Source organism: Agelaius tricolor, unplaced genomic scaffold (genome assembly GCF_023055355.1).
Source record: "Agelaius tricolor isolate 1412-34295 unplaced genomic scaffold, bAgeTri1.0.p SCAF_30, whole genome shotgun sequence".
Taxonomy (NCBI): Eukaryota; Metazoa; Chordata; class Aves; order Passeriformes; family Icteridae; genus Agelaius; species Agelaius tricolor.
Window position 1 is genome coordinate 6,327,233 of NW_027269290.1, and position 19,117 is coordinate 6,346,349.

General features: G+C 54.6%; 2 protein-coding genes across 7 annotated transcripts in view; one reads left to right on the forward strand and one right to left on the reverse strand.

The window, feature by feature from the left end:
- Window positions 1-117: 117 nt before the first annotated feature.
- On the reverse strand, window positions 118-2,006 carry TAF11 (TATA-box binding protein associated factor 11). Of its 2 annotated transcripts, none has more exons than XM_071450414.1 (5): window positions 1,820-2,006; window positions 1,555-1,694; window positions 1,351-1,438; window positions 1,099-1,195; window positions 118-519 (listed from the first exon to the last, which is right to left on the reverse strand). In XM_071450414.1, exons 1-5 carry the CDS (start codon window positions 1,958-1,960, stop codon window positions 389-391), a joined length of 597 nt encoding a protein of 198 aa, XP_071306515.1. In that variant the 5' UTR covers window positions 1,961-2,006; the 3' UTR covers window positions 118-388. The 2 variants fall into 2 exon arrangements, with proteins under 2 accessions (XP_071306515.1, XP_071306514.1); XM_071450413.1 differs by having other exon boundaries at window positions 1,766-2,006.
- Window positions 2,007-2,632: 626 nt separating this feature from the next.
- ANKS1A (ankyrin repeat and sterile alpha motif domain containing 1A) overlaps window positions 2,633-19,117 on the forward strand; it is a 74,543-nt gene continuing 58,058 nt past the window's right edge. For 2 of the 5 annotated variants that reach the window (XM_071450401.1, XM_071450402.1), the window contains exons 1-2: window positions 2,633-2,882; window positions 18,536-18,616. In XM_071450401.1, coding sequence (XP_071306502.1) covers window positions 2,683-2,882; window positions 18,536-18,616 — 281 coding nt within the window. In that variant the 5' untranslated portion in view covers window positions 2,633-2,682. The remainder of the gene's footprint in view (window positions 2,883-18,535; window positions 18,617-19,117) is intronic. The other 3 variants (XM_071450405.1, XM_071450403.1, XM_071450406.1) reach the window with 3 other exon arrangements.

The window sequence follows — 19,117 nt, forward strand, 5'->3', positions numbered from 1 at the left end:
TTGGAAGCAGAGCTGAACCCTGACTTCAGATGTTCCAACTCCCAGCACAGCCCTGCCCCAGGCTGGGAGCAGCTCTGGGAGCACCTTGGGTCACACAAAGAGCAGATCCCAGTCAGGTTATGAACACAAGAATAAGTTTAATGTACAAAAAAAGCCACACATCTGGGCAGAGATGGCACATCTGGGCCAGCAGGAAATGCTCTGCAGCCCCTGGATTTCTCTCCCTGCTGTGCTGAGACCCCAAAGTCCAGGTTGAGGGTGCATCCAGCTCTGCCCAGGGCGGGCAGGGACAGCAGGAACATCCTTGAGGCCCCACAGGCCACCCCAGAGGGGCCTTGTGGAAGAGTCCACGCGGGAAGGTCCTGCAGGAAGCTCCTCTCAGCCTCTCTCAGTGGAAAATGATCTTTTTGTACTTGGAGTTGGGGATCTGCCCCCGTGCCTTGAGCCTCCTGACGGCCTCCCTCATGTGCTTGGGCTGCAGGGGGGGCAGCTCCCCCCACTTCTCACACACATCCAGAGCTGGACAGACAGACAGACAGACAGAGCTCATGGCAGGGGCCAGCTGCGCTCTGCCCATCCCCTGCTGCAGCTTCAGTGCACTTTGAAAGGAACAGGTAACGTTTGTGTTTGGGGTTTGCAGCTCAGAGCCAGGAATGGAGCTGCTCCTCTCCCTGCCAGGAGTCCCAGGGCAGCAGGCAGGACAAGAAGCTTCTGAAGCACCCAGGCAGTGTGGAGATGATGGATCCAGGGAAGGGATGAGCTCAGAGCCTCTGCTCTGGAGCCCTGGGGGCTGGCTGGGCTGTGATCCCCTCCTGGCTCAGCTCCTGTCCCACAAGGGCAGCCTGGGGCAGGTTTAGAGCTCAGGGAGCCCCTCTGTCCCTGCAGCACCAACGAGATCCTCATCCTGCAGCTGCTCTGGACTGAGGCACACAGCTGCCAGCCCAGCTCCTCTGCCTGAGCAGCAGCACTGGGGGATCAGAGGGGCTGTGGCAGCTGCAGCAGGCCCTGCTCTGAGCCAGAGCTGCTGCTGGAAGGGAGAACCATGGAGAACGTGCTCCAAGCAGGGAGCTCACCCCGGGCTCTTCCCCTGTCACTCACCTTCCTCCACCACCTCCCCAACGAACACCTTGGAGATGCCCGACATGGCGATGACGACGTTCTGGGACACCGAGGTGCCGGTGATGGACTGGATCAGCTACGACAGGGACAGGGACAGGCGGGGACAGTCAGAGCCCCGCCCGCAGGGACCTCCCAGTCCCTGATGGGGGATTTGAGCTGGAGCCGCTCAGGATGGGCTGAGCTCCGGAGGGCTCCGGGTCCGCCCCGCTCGGGCTCCCGCCGCTCCCGTACCCGTTTGATGGCGGCCTTGGGGAAGGCAGAGCGCCGATACATCTCATAGCGGTTCAGCTGCTCCTCGGAGAAGGAGGAGACCAGGATCCTGCAGGGCACAGGACCGTTCCCAGCCGCTCCCGCGGAACCGGCCAGGGCCGGCAGGAGCGGGGTGGGAGGGAAATCTGGAGGGGGCTGCGGATCCTCGGACCCGCAGGCACTCACTGCATCTTCTGGATCTCGTCCTCGTCCACCTTCTGCTTCTTCTCCTTCCGTTCCTTCAGCTCCAGCTTCACCTTCCTGGCCGCACCCGCCTGCAGCCCCGGCTCCTCCGCGTCCGCCGCCTCCCCGTCCGCGCTCCTCACCTGCGCCAGAGGGCAGCGCTCGCTCTGCGGCCCCGCGGCCCGGCCCGGGCCCGCTCCCGCTCCCGCCTCACCTCCCCGTCCGCCACCTCCGCCTTCAGCTCGCCGGCACCACCGGCCTCCCCCACCTCGCCTTCTCCCGCTCCCTCCGCGGCGGCCGCTTCCCCCGCAGCCGCGGCCCCATCGCCGCTGGCGGGCGGGGAGGAGCCCGTGGGGGGCTCCGGTGCGGCGGCGGCGGCACCGAGCACATCCCGGGCCGGGTCCGCCATGGCCGCGCCCGCGGCGCCTTCTGATGACGTAACACTGCGGGCGCCGCGAGGGGGCGGAGCCTATCGCCATGGGAACGGTGATGCGGGCGGCTCGTGATGACGCACATTTACCGGAGACGCGGGGGGCGGTGGCGTCTGAACCCATGGCAACGGAGATGCGACGGCGCCTTCTGATGACAAAATCGCGAGCGCCGCGCCAGGGGGCGGTGCCTGTTGCCACGGCAACAGCGACTCGGCAGCGCAGCCTGATGACGCACTCCATGGGCGCCGCGATGGAGGCGGAGCATGTCGCCATACTAACGGCTCTTCCTGATGATGCACCGCTACGGGCGCCGTGAGGGGATGCGCGGGGCCGGGCTTGTCGCCATGGCAGCGGGGCTGCGGAGGGGGCCTGTGCGGGCCTCACCCCGCGCTCGGACCGACCGGCCGCGCTCCGAGCCGCCCTCCCCACGCCCGGACCCTGCCGGGACACGGCGTTAGAGTGGCCCCGCTGCCCGGGCCCCGCAGGGAAAGCGCCCCCAGACCCCCCCAAAACGAGCGCGGCTGAGGGACCACGGGCAGCGTTCAGGGGCGGGGCCGACATAAACCCCGCCCTTTGCACCGCCCATCCCTTCACACCCCGCCCATGCACCGCCCACCAGACCCCGCCCTCTCAGGCCCCGCCCCCGGGCCCGGCGCGGCCCCGCCCCGGAAGTCGCGCGGGCGGCCGGGCCGCGCCGGCCATGGGGAAGGAGCAGGAGCTGTTGGAGGCCGCTCGCACCGGGAACCTCCCGGCCGTGGAGAAGCTGCTCTCGGGGAAGCGCCTCAGCTCCGGCTTCGGCGGCTCCGGTGGCGGCGGCGGCAGCGGCGGCGGCTCCGCGGCGGGCGGCGGTAGCGGCGGCGGGAGCGTCGGTGTGGGGCACCCGCTGTCCAGCCTGCTCAGGTGAGCGCGGCCCGGGGCTGAGAGACGGGGCATGAGCCGGGGGCTCCGGCAGGTGGCTGGGGGTCTGCGTGCCGGGAGGGGAGTGGGAGCTGTGGGTCGGGTGTGGGGCTGGGGGCAGTGAAGGGTTTGGATGCGCTCCGGGTGCAGCGGGAGCGCTGCGGGACAGGGGGGCGCAGGAGCTGTGGGTCGGGTGTGGGGCTGGGGGCAGACGAAGGGGGTGCAACGGGAGGGTGCGGGACAGAGCGGTGCGGGGGTTCCGAGGTGCAGCGCTGCGGGACAGAGGTGCCGGGGTGCGGCGCTGCGGGGGAGGCCGGGGGTCTGTCCCCGCTCTGTGCCCCGAGCTGGGGGCTCCCGGTGGGATGGGACCGTGCAGCGAGCGAGCTGTGAGCGGGTGTGACCTGGGCACCGCTGAGTGTTCGGTGCCACCGGAGCTGCTCGGGCTGTGTGCCCTCGGTGGGCTGGCAGGGCACAGGGCAGTGACTCTGTGGCTGTATGGAGCCGGCAGCGCCAGCGCTGGGTGCTGCCCCGGTCCCCCCGGCATCAGGGCGCTGCTGTGCCGGTGCTGCGGATGGCGGCACTGGCGGCTGAGCTGTGTCCGGAGGGCTCCATGGCCGGGGCAGGTTCCATGTGGTCCCGGATCCCGGCGGTGCGGGATCTCCGGGGTGGCGTTCCCGGGTGTCCGGGCCCTGCGCTGGCATTGTCGCGGCTGGCGGTGACACCCTGCCGGGTCTGGGGTCGGCTCGTCCTCAGCCCCGTGCTGTGGAATTTGCTGGTTGAAGCTCTTGGACCTTTGTTAGGTTTTTTTTTTTCTCGTCCCCGTGTTTTGGCATCACCTCTCGCTGCCGGGGCTGCAGCTTTGGGCCTCGCTGGGAATGCTCCTGGTCCCTGAGCAATGGGTTTGTACTGGGAGGTGTGGAGGAGGTTTGTGTCCAGAGCCAAGTGACGCTGTTGCTACACAACCTGGCTGTTCCGAGGGATGTGACTTGCCCCTTTTTGGCTGAATTTGATGTGTTTTTCCTTTCACATAACCCAGTTAGATACCTGCAGGTTGTGCTGGTGGCAGAAGCCTGCAGGCATGTGAGAGCTCACCCTGCCCTGGGGCACACGTTTGCCTCTCTGAAACGTAAATCTACCCTTGGGGTCGAGCTTTGTTCTTCTCTTTTGATGCATTAAACAGCCAGAGCCCTTGTTTGAGTGGGATGGATGTGCCCACAGGGGGCTCAGATCAGTGCAGAGGGTCGGTGCAGTTGAGCACCTGTGAGCTGAACCAGATCCAGCACTGCCTGACTGCACCTGGGCACGATGGGGCCTTTTCCCTGCCTTTCCCTGGGACAGTCCCGTGGTGCCAGGGTGATCCAGGCCATCCCTGTTACTATTTCTCACATGTGAACAGGGCTTGGTGCACAGACATGTCTGAAGGAGGGTGACTGTCACAGCTGTCACTCATATTCTGTGCTCACTGCCATGGTTGTTGGCTGTACCTGCTCGTGACACTGCCCAGGTCCCAGCCCCTGAGCCTCTTTCTCCCTGCACAGCTGGGATTTGTGCCTGTGACACTGATTCCTGCTCTGGCTGCACGTTATGGGGCATGGCAACGTGTCCTGGGTGCCACCTGCTGCCATTTAGGAGCTTTGTGGCTGTTTCCCACCTCCTGGCCACTTGTTGGGCTCTGGCTCTGAGGAGCTTGTGACGAGGTTTTGATGAGAAGCAGCTGCAAGGAGAGGCCAGAGAGTGCAGGAGACAGGCTGGGGCAGGCTGCAGGGAGCAGACAGATGAATTTTAGGGTGGAGAAAACCTCACCTTTTCCAATGCTAGAACATGGGAGCTTTTCTGATGTAGATTTTGCCCTCCTTGGCTGTGGGGAGAAGCCTGCCCTCAGTCAGGTGTGTGTGCTCTGTATTTTCCCCTGCTCAGCCTGATCCCTGGTCCTGCTGAGGCTCCTCATGTCTGTAAGGATCTCTCCTGCCATGGAAACTGCTGAGCTGCTCTCCCCCCCCAGAGCTCATTTCCAGAGCAGGATCATAAACACTCTGCTGGCCCAGCACCTTTGTTCTTTTCTCCACCCAATTTCAGGCCCCTGTTTTAGTTTCTGTTTAAGTCCCACTGTTTGGATAACCTGTTCCCAAAGCTCTTCTCTCCTGTTGCAGCTTTTTCTTTCAGTTCTGCATTTCAGGTATCTCAAAGATACAGTTTTGGATGGGGTACAAACCAGGCATTCCCTGGAATTCCCACATTACACCTGGTGTGTGCTGAGCTGGCACCTGCTCTGATCTGGCACTCTTTGGTTTGGGCCATTTCTCTTCCAAAGACAGCAAGTGCTGCTCCATGAAGTGGTAGAAGATGGCCCTGGCAGTAAATTCCTTTGAATGTGGTGCTTTATCAGGTAACCTGAACTGCCATCAGTCTGTTATCAGTTAAATGTGAACTTTGTCACAGTCTGGGCTGTGCTGCTCCTTCCCATGCCGAGCAGGGCCTGCTGGGTGTGGAGGCAGCACAGATTCCAACCACCCGTGGCTGCAGGTGAGCAGGAAACAGAAAGGGATGGAGTGGCATAAGACACAGGAGGAGGAATTTCAAAGACAGTTTAAGTCTCTGGAGGGGTGAATGTGCCAGGGTGTAACACTCAGGGCACTGGGTGGAGAATAAATCTCAGTGGGAGCTGATGGGAGTGGGGAATGCTGACAGCAAGCCTGGGGAATGAGGAGGAAGCAGGGGGGGGAAATGGGAGCGTGGATTTGCCAGAGCAGATGGTGGGCTCACAAAGAGGTGATGGCTGCCAGGCTTTGGGAGGCTGGGCTCCCTGCTGGCATCCACACAGCCCCTGGGAGCTGCCAGGGCCTGGCCCAGCAGTGAGGGGCAGATCCCAGCCCCTCAGCCAGGCCCGGCTGCTCCAGTTCCAGCCGTGGGCCATGGCACAGGCAGGAGCACCGTGTGAGCAGCCAGCGAGAAAACCACTCTGTGCATGCACAGCTCAAGGCTTGTGAGCAACAGCAAGTGCAGAAATCAGAGATGGTCTGGGAGTCCTCGAGGTTCCTTGGGCTTATGAGCCACTTCTGCATCCAAGCTGCAGAATTTGATTTGTTGTATTTTTTTTTTTTAGTGGTTTATTGTGAAGTTAGAGGTGGGAAACAACAGAGCAGTCTGTGGCTGAGCTATCAGGCTGCATTCAGGAGGCTTTGCCAGGAGCAATGAGGGATGGGTTGTGTTAAAGCCAAAGCTGCAGAAGCAGCTTTTCATTTCCATCCATTGCTGTGAAAAGTCTGGCTCTGTGTTGCCAGAGGGGGAAGCTGAGGCTGCTGCTGAGCCCCAGATGGGACATGCAGTCCCCGGGGAGTGTATCAAGGAGATGCTTCTGCTGGGAATGAGGAGTTTGGGTGCACATCTGCTGTGGGAAGGGTCGAGTGCTGCTCCACAGAAGCCACAACCCTTGTTCCAGCCGGTTTTCAGCTGCTGCTGAGGGGTCTGGTTGGTTTAAAGAGTGACGTGGTGGGATGGCAGAACACTTGAGGTGGCTTCCAACAGTCCAAGGCTGGTTAGGAGTCAGAAAAACGAGTTATTTTTTTAAAAAAGCAGGATTTGGTATTTGTTCTGGTGTGGCTGATGGTTCACAGCAGGGGTCTGATCGTGCTCCTGGGGAAGGCTCAGACCGTGCCTGTCTGCTGCCATTCCCTGGGGAGGGGACACAGTGCTGCTGCCAGGGAAGGGGGGGATTGCCCTGTCCGAGGCCAGGGTCAGGCTGTCTGTCCCTCCATGTGTCCCCAGTCCTGTGGGTCAGCACAGAGTCCTGCAGAGCCAACAGCAGGGGGGCTCCAAGGTGCAGCTCCCAGGCTTGTCCCAGCGAGGTGCTTCCCTCTCTTCCCTCCCTCATCACAAGGGAGCTGCTCCTGCTGCATTCCCTCAGAACAGGGCAATGCTGGGTCTTCCCCTGCTCCTGCTGCTGTGATTAATCATCTCACCCACTCTAAACCTTCTCCTCTCCACACCCTCCCGTGCACGGATCCCTGTTTAATTACACACCTGAGCACAGGGATTGCTGAAGGTGCTTGTGCCACAGGCACAGGTGTGCACCGGGCTCAGCAGGGAATTGTTTCCTAAGTACTTCTTTAAGAATTCAAAGGCTGCAGTTACTGGCTGTGACTCTGTAGTGTTTTGTCTCTGTGTGATCTTGGGATGCAGTTTTGGAAAGTTTTTGTTTGTTTGCTCTGGTCTGTGCAGTTCTGTGTTCAGGGCTGGGTCATTAACCCTGCCCCGCTCCCCTCACCCAAGCCAGTGGGCAAAGCAGGACTGGGGCTTTCTTGGGCACATGGGAATTGGTGGGTGGGAGGGTTCCTTCCTGTGAACCCCCTTGAGAGCCCTGTCTCCCTCCCTTCCCAGTGGGCTGTGGGCAGCTCCAGGTTTCCAGGGCTTGGTTGGCGGAGAGGGGATTGGAAGTGGAAGGCTCTGCCCAGAGGGTGCTGGGGAAACACTGGAGCTGGCAGGTCTGACAAACCCCTGGATCCAGCAGGAGGGAAGGGCAGGAGGAGCAGTGTCTCCCCTTCCCTTGGGTGTGGGTGAAGAGGAGCTGCTCCTCTCAGTGCCACAGGTCCCCTCCAGCTGGGGAAGGCCCCTTGGTAGGGAGCAGAACTTTCTGGAGATGAATGGTTGGAACAGTGTTTGGTGTATTGGGAGCAGCTGAGCCAAGAAACAGGGTTCATCCAGCTGGGTTTTTGTGAGGTAATGCATCATTTCAGTGAGGCTGAAGGACAACAACTGGGATAGAAAAGCCACGGGTGAAAGGTGTGACACAGTACAGGTAATAGAGAGTGGAGGAAATGCATCCATGCCATGCCAGGCCAGAAGGAAAACCCCTCTCAGCTGCCCTGGCACAAAGCACAGGCAGTTCCTGGAGGCTGAGCCCCTCCTGTGGCAGTGGCCCAGGGCCTGCCAGGCTGGCTCTCAGCAGAGAACATGTGCTGACACCTCCACTCTGTGTGAGCTCATTGCCTTTCCGGGCTGTGCCATCCACCCCTGCTCGGTTTGCTCCTCAGATGCAGCTGTGGAGTGCTGCAGTGCTCTGCCTGTGGAATCCTTTCAAGGTGAAGTGTCCTCAAGATGAGAAGGTGCCTCTGAACACGGGTGATGGCTCTTTGCTCTTGTCACTGCAGCACGAGCTCTGCCCGCTGCTGAGCTGGCACTGTCACTGTCCCAAAGAGCTCACTCCAGAGTACAGCTTAGTCATGGAAATGAGATAAATCCTATTTCACAGAAACTGGTAAAAATAAAACTATTGAGGATTGATTTGTTTCTATAGCAACCGACTGGCGAAGTGAACACAGCTGCTGTCTGCAGGAGGGAGGAAAACAGAGCTGGAAATGTCGGGTGCACCTGGGCTGGCTGAGCCTGGGGCTGGGGAGGGGGCAAAGGCTCCAATAAACACAGGGCAGGAAGGTGTCAGCTGCCTTTGGAATGAAATTTGAGCTGGAGTGTGTGAATGTGCCCTCTTTACACAAAACCTGCAGAGCCTCAGAGCTCTTTATGTCCTGCTTCCATAAAGTTGTGCTCCTGCACCCTCATGGGTGGGGAAATGCCCTGCCCTGGTCAGGCCACATTAATGCCACAGGGTACCTGGGTGTCCATCACATCACAGCACGTTTCTAGACCTGAATCCTAAATTACTTTGTCCTGGTGCAGTAACTCAATGAGAAATATTCAGCTTTGAGAAGTTTGGATGAATCAGATTGGAGTTAAACTTTTTCAATTGCCCTTTAAGTGGATGTGGTGCTGGATGCTCAGCAGGGATTCCTGCAGCTGTTTGTATCCTGGAAGAAAATCCAGTTGGGCCTCCAGCCTGCTGGATAAGGGCTTTAGTTTGGAACTGTTTCTGTCTCAGCAGTGTGTAGATTTGTGTGGTTTTTCCTTTTTCCTAAGTCAAGGATTTTGGCTCTGGCACGTGCAGGATGTTGAGGTGGCTGTTTCCCCAGGGTTAGTGAGGGTGAGCTCTTTACATGTTTGGGAGGCTGCAGGATGCAAAGTGCTGGGACTGTGTTTAGGTACATTCTTGGCTTGCTGTCATGTGGCTGTTGAGGATTCCAGGTGAAAATCAGATTGTACATCTGACATAGGATGCTGAGGGAATTGCAGGAGGAGTGTTTGTGCATGGCTTCACTGGACACTCTGCAGGAGCCTGAGATATTCAGCTGGAGGAAAGTTGAGCTGGAGTTGGTGTTTAGGTTTGGTAAGCCCAGGTACATTCACACTCCTCCCTTGTTATTTTAATACATGGTTTCTTTTAAAGGGAAATTAGATTTAAAAATAAACCTCAAGGTTTTTCCAGTTCAAAGGAAGTGTCTGCAGTGCCGTGTGCTGAGGACAGTCCTCAGTACAAGAGAACAAAACCCTGTCTGAGAGTGAGTGCCATAAATATGATGTAAATACATTATCTCATTAGATTTTTATCTAATCCCAGTGCCTGCTGTTGTGCAGACTCCTGAGGCGAGCAAGGCTGAAGATGTCATAGGTGGTCTTTCAAATCTAATATTAAAGTGCGTTGGAAATTAGGTGAATTTACTTTTGCCTCATCCTAATTAAGACACTGAGAAATCCACCCAAGTTTGGCATTACAAAATGCCAGATTTTAGAACAGAATGTGATTCTGGAGGCTGGGTGCCTGCTGAGGTTTGAAGCACCCCCATGCAGGGACCCAGGTGGGCTCCACAGGCTCTTCCTCACTGCTGTCACTTTCAGGAATCAGCACAATTTTTTTAGGCATCAGGAACAGGATTAGGATAAAGCCTTAAGCTCTGAAGACTTCAAAGCTTTGCATCATCATCTTGGTTCTGTTACAAGGACAGTGAAATCCATCAGTTGACTTAAATAGGAGACTGTGTCCTGTGGACTTGTGTTGGTTTTTTCCTGGTGCTTCTTTCCAGTGATTTTTTAGCCATGGTTTTTCACTGCACAGTGGGGACTCTGTCAGAGTTGACTCCCTGTAAGAGATGTTTGACCTCAGCTCATCCTGTGATCCCCATGGATGACCTGTGCCTGTCCTGGAGTGTTGTTAGTAACCACCTTTGCATGGTTTTCAGTTTCTGCATTGCCCCTGTGCTCCTTTCACAGCTCCTTTCAGCCTGGTGCAGGCTGTGAAGCTGTGTCTGAGCTCCTGTGGCTCATCTGCTCTGAGTCAGAACAGCTGAAAATGGAACTTGGAGGATGTGTGGAATTCGTGCTGGATTTGGCATTTTGGAAATATTTCCTCTAATCTCAACAGAAATTATTTCACAGAAGGAGTGAAACAGGATGTGACCTTGACATTCCTTTTCACTGGAAATAAAGACTAAAGAGAATTGGTTTAAAAGCTCTGAGGATCCTGGTTGTTATTGGGTGTGAGTTGTTACAGCTGAGATATAATTATTTGCTGGGACAGTCACAGTAACCCTGAAATTGTTTGAAGTCATGGAGAGTTTTATCCTGCATATATTTAGGAGTCTGACTGGCATATGTACATTCCTTCTGTACATTAAAAATGTCAGGCTGGGAAAGGCTCTGCTGCTGAAAGCAGGCTCAGAGCTGGGTCTGTTATTCTTGCAGAGAAGTGTGCAGAAATATTTCAAGAGGTTTGGAACATCTTATGTTGTATATGTTCCCCAAAGAACGGAGTTTTTTTTCTGGTGAGGAAAAGCTGTTTGAGGCTGTCATTGTAGGCAGGGTCAGAGCTGGCATTTGGGTGAAACCAGGGCTGGAAGCTGCAGATCCACCATGAAATATGTGGGAACATCTCTCTTTGCTGCCTGTTCCATTACTGGTTCAGTTTTCCAGCACTGGGGGTGGGTGCAGCTGCCCCTGGCAGCTCTTGGGGAGGGTCCCTGCCCTTGCCAGGGCTCCCAGAGCAGGGCAGGACTGTCAGCTCCATCCCTCTGTGTGACTGCCTGGCTCATGCCCTCAGCTCTCAGCACTCGTGTTTGTCAGCTCCAGCCTTATCTCTGTACAGATAGCACAGACAAGTAATGACAACTCCTGGCAGCTATCTCGGGCTTTGGGAATCATTTCCTGCCTTGGCCATTCACTCCTGATCCTGCTCTCTAACAGGCTGCATTTCAGGGATCTTTCTGGAGTAAAAGGATGTCCTTTCTGATTTCCATCCTTCTTTTCCTGAGCTTTTCCTTAGGAACTGCTGTCCAAGTCAGGGCTTTCTGTGCCCGTGTAGCACTGACACAACGAGCAGGGCTGATCACAGAGCTCAGGTGTGTCCCCCATGTTCCCATCTGAGCCACATGGGGTCACTTCTGTTTGCCCTCCTGCTCTCGCTGTCTTTGCTCTCTCCTTCCCCTGTCACTTGCTCTTTGGGCACCCAATTAAAAAGCTCATCAAGGAGGAATGTCTCTGGAGTCAGTGCTGTGTGGTGCCTTGTTTGTGTCCAGAACTGTTGCCAGTTAATCTCTCCTTGCTGTGTCTTTCTTTAGCCCTCAGGGACTCCTGGTTAAGCTGGAGCTGGGATTGGTACAGGCTTAAATGGAGCCATGTGGGTGAGTGGCTGGGCTGCTGGTGTGGGCTGCTCAAGGGTAAAGTGTGCTCCAAACGCTTCAGTGGAAGCTTTGTTGTGGCTCTGAATCCTCCAGTCCCCCCTCCCTCCAGAGCCTTGCTTCTCATCCTGTCATTCTGCTGGTTGGTATCAGAGCAGCTCATTTCCTTTTCACTCCAGCACTGTGTTTCTCCTGCCTGTCCTGGTGTCCTGCAGCCCAGGGATCCCTCCCAGCATCCTGGGGTCTTCCCATGCTCCCAGAACTGAGCACTGCAGGGCCAGCACCGATTCAGAGTCCTGTCACTGATCTGGGCAATGTCACAGGGGAAGGGGGATGTCGTGCCAAGCTCTGTCTCACTGCTTTCAGTCTCCCTAAGGCAAAAGTGCACTCTGTGTGCAGTTGTTGGTACAAAATAATTGCATTTGCTTTTTTAATTGCTGTAGGGAAGGGGTAATTCGGTCCCTGAATCTCTGTCTCTGCTTGACTTGGCCTATTTACCTGCTTTTCATCATCTGCCCCAGGTCAGACACGTCATGGTTCAGTGTTCAGGCAGCAGGGCTGGGCAGCAGCCAGGGGTGTGAGCAGGATTTGGGGAGGGGTGGGCAGGATTTGGGAAGGATGGGCAGCAGCCAAGATGAGAGGGGTATGAGCAGGATTGTGGAAGGGGTGAGAAAGATTTGGGAAGGGTGGGCAGCAGCCAGGCTGAGGGGGATGTGAGTGTGGGTGACATGGCACCAAGGGAAGGGCCAGTGGCCAGAAGAAGCCATGGTGGCCCAGAGGAGCATTGGAGCATGGCTGGCTGGGCAGAACACACAGACCTTGAGAAGTTTTTAGTGCTGAGATGGGGAGAACATGGTGTAGTTATTGTCTCTCTATAGAGGGGTCTGAGGCTGCACCAGGAGGATGGTGTCCATGTTTAAATAAAGTATCACCATCCCCAGAGCCTTATAAGTGCAAGGTGCTAGAAATCCCACATTTCCACTAAGATGTGTATTGGATCAGATCTCTGTGGGTGCTGGGAACAAACATTTACTTCGAGGTGTGTTGATGTTGTCTGACAGTGAGCTGAGGGTGACGCATTTTCTGCCATCCCAAAACCCTTAATTGACACATCCATCCCCTGCAAGGGCCCTGGCAGGTGGGGGAGGGCATGTGCTCTACCACAATTCTTTCTGCACAAGTTCCTTTTGATGACATTTTTACTCCAAGCTCAGAGCTTTGTGCCTGTCAGAAGGGAGCAGCACAGATGGACATGTTGGGCTCCAGACACGATGCTCCATTGCTGTTGGCTGGCTGACATGTCCCATGGGATTCTGCAGCTTGTTAAATCATCTCACAAAGGAGAAGGGGGAGGGAAGGCCCAGTGCAAGGTTGCCAGCTGCAGCCAGCTCAGTGCTGCAGCATCAGCTGCTTGGTGGTTTTGATCAGGAATTTGTGGCTGCCCAGGGTTTCCTTCTATTTCTCTGGAAGTGCTCAATGAAGGGAAGGCCAAGGGAAAGTCTGGCACCTTTCTAAGGAATTCTGCTTCAGTGGAACCCGGCAGCCTGCACTATCTACACGTGTCTTGCTAATTTTCCCTGCATCTTATTTATTTTTTAATATTGACTTTCACGTTTCTCATTTCGTTCTGCATTTTCTCCAGAGCTGTGGGAGCAGAGCTGAGCTGCAAATGGAAAGTGAGGAATGTTTACCTGAGCAGTGCTCTGGTTCCTGATTGCAGTTCCGGGATATTGGTTTATGACTTTGATAATGCTGCTCAGTTCACTGAATTTCTGCAGGAATGTTTTGATTCCTCTTGCTCCTATTCCTCAAAACCCCATCTAGTCAGATACAAAAGAAGAGAACGGGGCACAGAATCAGTGAGAGGTTTCTCAGCATTTGGCAAGTGTTGTCAAATCTCTGTCTCCTTTTAGGGGTCGCTTTCCTGCCTTGCATGAACCAGACTCCATGTCAAACCCTCCCATCTCCATGCTGGGTGGTTGCCTTCCCATTTTCCCTGCTCTTCCCCTGCCATCATGTTGCCTTTGGCCGGGGTGTGGACAGGGGGATGCTCCTGCTGCCACACACATCAGACCCCAAAGACCCCTCCCAAAGACCCTGCCTGTTTTTTTCTGACTCAGTGGCTGATCCTTTTTGCACTTCTCCCAGCCAAGCTTGCTTGGCCCTGGCCCTGAGGTCAGAGCCAGTGTTGGAGCCTGTGTTGTGAGGCTGCTCCTGCTCTGTGGCCTGTCATCAATGCTCCTTAATGGCAGTGGGTTGCACAGTGCCTGCAATGCTTTTAAGAATAAAGAGCAGCATATGCACTCAAGCCAGACCTATATTTTTCCTGTCCTGCAGCTCTTTATTTGCCCCTGCTCAGAGGGATTCTCTGATGTAGCTGCACGCCTGACCCAGCCTTTCTGTCCCCACTGCCACCCCCCACCATGCATTAAGTTTAAATAAATGCATTTTCACTGCCAGGAGCCATCCATAAGGCATGAACTCACCTCTTCCTAATGGGGGGTTTTAGCTTGGATGGACACATTTCTATTAGTGATGAACCCTGTCTGGTTCCTTTCTAGTGTGAGCTGCAAGCCCAGGAGTTAAATGTGTGGTTGCTGTGGGTCTGTGCTGACCAAAACCAGCCTCCCCTGGAAATGAGGAGTGGGAGATGGTAGGCAGGTTCTGAAGGAAGCAGATGAGCTCACCTGTTGCCTCTCAGTTCCTGAACTGATCCTTCACAGGCTGCTGTCACTTCACAAACCCGTGCAGTTTTCCTGCTCCTGGCCACCCACTGCACCTGAGGAACAAAAGGCTCTGCTCCTTTCCAAGGGAGAAGGGATCATTTGGCCATCAGAGGATTGGTTGCTGCACAGTGTTGCTCCACTGGTGGAAATGCTGGTTTCTCACAGCACCCTGTTGACCTTACACTGGCTGAACTGTCTGCAGGTGTTGGGCAATGAGGCTGGAGCTGTTGGCAATTGTTGTTGAGAGCTGTTGCTTCACTCAGAATGAGCTGGTGAAGTGAGAGCTTGAGCTCTGGCTCTGCAGAGGGCCAGGCATGGCTCTGACCACTGCAGGGTGTCAGTCAAAGTGGACAGAACCTGAGATTTTCACTGGAATCCCTGCTCAGTGCCTCTGCTGGAAGTGGGTCTGAGTACAGAGCCCAGGCTCAGCAGCTCTCATTCTGGCTGTTGTGATGTGCCATGTCAGCTGGGTCACTTCTCTGTGTCCTGCCTTTATGGTGGTCCCTGCTTTTCCCTCCTCATTCTGGCACCTTGTACTTGAGCTCATGCCCCTTTGACTTTGAGGAAAATCTACCCACTTTTCTTATAGCAAATTAAAATCTGGCCCAAGAAGTTGAGAGTGCAGGAGCTCATGGTTTGGCTTCCTCTGCAGCCACTCCAGCAGCTGGAGTCTGCCCAGCTGCTCTCCTTGGGCTTTCTCAAAACCTGCCAGGGTGGGCTGAGAGTCCCTTACCCCAGCAATACATAACTTTAATCTCCTCCAGCCTTGCATCAGCCATTGTTTATAAAAGCTGTTGTATTATCTGGTGGTTGGGGTGCTTAACAAGCAGGGTCCCTGCTCTGTTGGAGTCCCACCATGCCAAACCCTGCCTGCTGGCAGGGTGGCTGCAGCAGTGCCTTCCTCACACTTCAGAAAAACATAAGCAGCTTCCAAACCCTGAGGCCTTGCCCAAAGGCTCTGGGTTGTTTGTGTTTCCTCTGTAAGCAGGAAATACCAAGGAGGGTCGCAGGAATCCAGTGCTTGTGTGGATGGGGATGGCTGGGATGTGTGACTGACCTGCTGTGGAGGCCTCTGGGCAATGGACTCCAGGGAATCCTCCTCCAGCCCTCACTGCCCTCCTGACACTCTGTCTCCAAGGCTTTGAGTGAAGTACACAAACATCTGGGGCCAGTGCTTTGAACTTCCTGGTGCCTTTGGGCCAAGCCACTCGAGTTTGCTCATGTTTCATCTTGCTTTTTGGTTTTGAGTGTGTAAATACAGGGGGTCCAACAGGCTCTGCTCTGCAGAAGCACCCTGAGTTCTTCTGGTGCTTCCTTGACCCATGTTAGTGAGACCAGAAACCAGCCCCAAAGGTTCATCATTGGAGCTGAAAACACCACGTTGTTCTCTAGGCTTGGCCCTGCTTTAGCTCCTTGCCTGGGGAGGTTTTGGGAGAAAAGTTACTACTGCAGTTGGGAAGAAAGAAATGGAAAAGGAAGAGGACAAATGTGGTCCTGTTTAAAGGTACTTTGGGGTTTTACTGTGACCTAAAGCATGTGCTTTATTCAGCAGTTTTCACAAGCAGGAAGTTTTATTTAAGGCCTTGCTGAATCATAGAGCAAGAGAAAACTGAGCACAATAAATAGTTTAAATGGAGCAGATTTTGCTGTTTTCAGACCTTTCCTGATGTCCTCAATGTTCAGTCTTAGTTGTCGTAAGCAGATGTCATCAGGAACATCTTCAGATGCTGCCCTGGTGCAGCAAAGGGCAGGTGAGACCTGGGTAATGCTTTGAGAACAGAGACCACAGGGTAAAAGTAACCCCCCTCTTTGATGTGAAGGGGTTTTGGGGCAATTGAGGGAGAAAAGCAGTTAAAAAGCAGCAGTGGTCAAATTGGCTCCAGACTTTTATTGGGGACCTGTATTTACAGCATTTTCCTGCCTGTGCTGCAGTTGGGGTTTCTGTTTAGAAACAGAAACAGCCCAAAGGCACAGAGAGTTCTGGGCTTTGTGTTCTGCTTTTCTCAGCACTCCCTTTCCATACCTCAGGAGAACTGTATGGCCTTTCTGGCAGAGCTGAAGAGGAAGAGGATGGAAGGGAGTGATGTACTTTGCTGCAGTCCCCACATTTAAATATAAATAGTTCTCCTTTTGGATCCTTCCAGTCTGATCTTATGGGTGATTTGACCTTTCTTTGATAAAGGCTTTCTTTATTTGCAGGAATAAAAAGGCAAAGGGGAGGAGAGGACACAGCAGATGTTTTTTTTTTTAAATATCTTTAGATCCTGGCAGTTGGTTTCTGCAGCACCCAGCGCTCACTGCTGGGCCAGCTCCCTGCTGGGCTCCAGCTTTTCTCCCCCTCTGAGCTCCTTGAACAAACTTTGCATTTTACTGTGAAGCATTGACCTGGAGATTTCTAAGGAAATGTTTTATCATGGGGACACCACGCTCCAATGGGGACAGATGCCCCAGGCTCTGGTCCCCAGCCCTGCCCACTGCACCACTGACCCTGGTTTTCCTCATTTCATAACTTCAGCTGAAAGAAACGTTTGTGTTAATTGCTGCTGGTTTTTCATGTGTTCACCCTCAAGCACTTTGAGCTCAGCTTCCAAGCACAGCTCGGTTTAATGTGTAAAACCACGGGACGCTGGCACTGCCCAGGTTCCAGCCCAAGCAAAGGCAGCACAGGTGCAGTGTTAGAACTGCTCTAGACTGCACACAAGGCTTTCTGGCATTAGTTCTAACCATTAATTGCCATGTTAAATCCAGCAATAAATTATTTGGGCAACCACACTGCAGGAGCCCACTGCCAGGAACAAACCAGAGCTGAGTGCTGCTCGGTCCCTTCATGCTCCAGGACTGCAGGCTGGATGGGGCAGGGCACTCCCACACACCCTGAGTGGGGGTTTTTGGTGTCTCATTGCCCTTCTGCATGTGGTTTAAGCCATCATCCTGTGAACAGTGTTGTCAGTGCTGGAGGTGCCCTGCACGTGTGTATAGATCTGCATGTGTGTATCCTCCTGGAGCACAGGATGGTGTGTGGCATGCAGGATGCCTCAGGATAAGCCTCTCATCCTTTGCAAATTGGATTTTGTGGCTCACTTGCCTGTCCTCTTGGATAAAGTTTCCCCTTAGCTGCCTCTCCTCTAGCAGAGCTCGGGTTCCTCTCTAGACTGCAAAGCCTTTTATAATGCTCTGCAGATCAGGAGTCACTCGGAAGGGACAGGGACAGACTTTCCATTTCCCACTGAAACATGCTCCAGAGTGAGCCTGCTGCTTCCTTCCCTTGTGGAGTTCACTCAGTGTGCAGGAGATTCCCCTTGGTTTGGTGCCTTTCCTGCTGGGTGGCACTGAGGTGCTCCTGGCTAGCAGCCCCCCAGTGATGGCTGCTGTTTTAGAAAGCCTCTGGGCCATGGGAACCGTTGTGATTTCATACTGGGGAGGAAATGGATTCCTCAGAGAAGGCCAGCTTCAAACAGAGCCACAGCTGGCTGACTTTAAACCATTTCAGCTGGGGATCAGAGGGTGCTGGGAGGTTTTGCCCCCAAAGAAAACAAAGCAGGAAAATGCACCATGTTAGCATAAGTGGGATTTTCAGGGCTTGTAATAAGCCCCTAATTCCTAAAAGGATGGTGTGTAAAACAGGCCAGCACACACAGATGATGGAGAGCTGAGCAGTTCCAGTTTGCTTGTAAGAATGTACTGGTTTGAGTTTCATGCCTGTTTTTGGGGTAGGGTGGTGGCCCTGGTGAGGGGCAGCAGTCACCAGACTCCTTCCACAGCAAGCTCAGGAGCAGCACTGGCCTCTTACTTGTGCCATTCTGTGCTGATGTGAGCAGGACACCCTGCAGGGGCTGGGGAGGAGTAATCCTTGCCAGGGTTAATACTTCAATCTGTGCTACTTGACTTTTGAGCAGGGGAGGGAAGTTAATGCTCTCAGAAGAGACCACCTACTCTTTGGTGCAGACTGCCAACAGCTGACAGATGGAAGTGATTTTGGGGCAGTGAGAAGTCACTGTGGAATCACAGTGGTGACCAAGAGCAGACTCTGCATCCCACAGTCTTTGACTTACACCCACCCACTCTGGGAAATTGTCCTTCTTGCTGTGGAGAAGGACAATTTCCCAGAGCCACCAGAATTCTTCTGTGGGGTGTGAATTAGCAGTGGGTCGATGGTTTGCTGTCTCTTGTGGTTCAGTCTAATAGCCACACTCTGAAGATGCTTTTTGGCAAGGCTGTGCATGGCTGAAGGATGTGAGCAGTGGAGCTCTGATTGGAGAGCAGGGCTGAGGTGAAGCACAGCAGTGATTCCATGTGCTGACCCCTCTGCTCTGTGTGCTGCCCCTGATCACAGCTGTCACCCACCTTGGTGTGAGAGCTGTGCCAGCCCTGCCCTTGCCCTGCCCCTGTTTGGTGTGTGCCTAAGTGTTCCCTGTTTTTTATCTTGCAGCATCTGGAGGGGGCCAAACGTGAACTGTGTTGACAGCACTGGGTACACCCCGCTGCACCACGCTGCCCTGAACGGCCACAAGTGAGTCCTGTGCCAAGCCTGGGGTCACAGGGGGTGGGTGCTTTGTGCTTCCCTTGTGTGGTTCATTCACCAGCTGAGGCACTGGTGCAGCACTACTCCATCTTCAGGGGAAGTGGAGAATGTCAGTGCTTCGACTGCTGGCTGATGTTACATCTCCAAACCCTGAGGTTTTCAAGCCCTTTTATGTCTAAGTAATTTGGATGAGCTGTAACACGGTGTGAAAGGAGCTCCCCTGGTGACAGTCCCTGCAGTCTTCCTGGTGTCCAGGGTGGTCTGGGCCTGCACCACTTTACAGTTGCCTCGTGTGTGTATCACATTTTTAGGTAATTTTAGTGTGGTAGATCTCGTGTTTCTCCTCATTGCTGCCTGAGATATTGAGAAATCAAATAGAGTTAAAATCTCTGTTCACCCTTGTTGTGCTGGTGCAGTTCACTGTGCAGCAGAGGCTTGTGGCTGACTTCAGCCCTTGTTCAGCTCCATTTGTATGGAGTTAATGTGGAT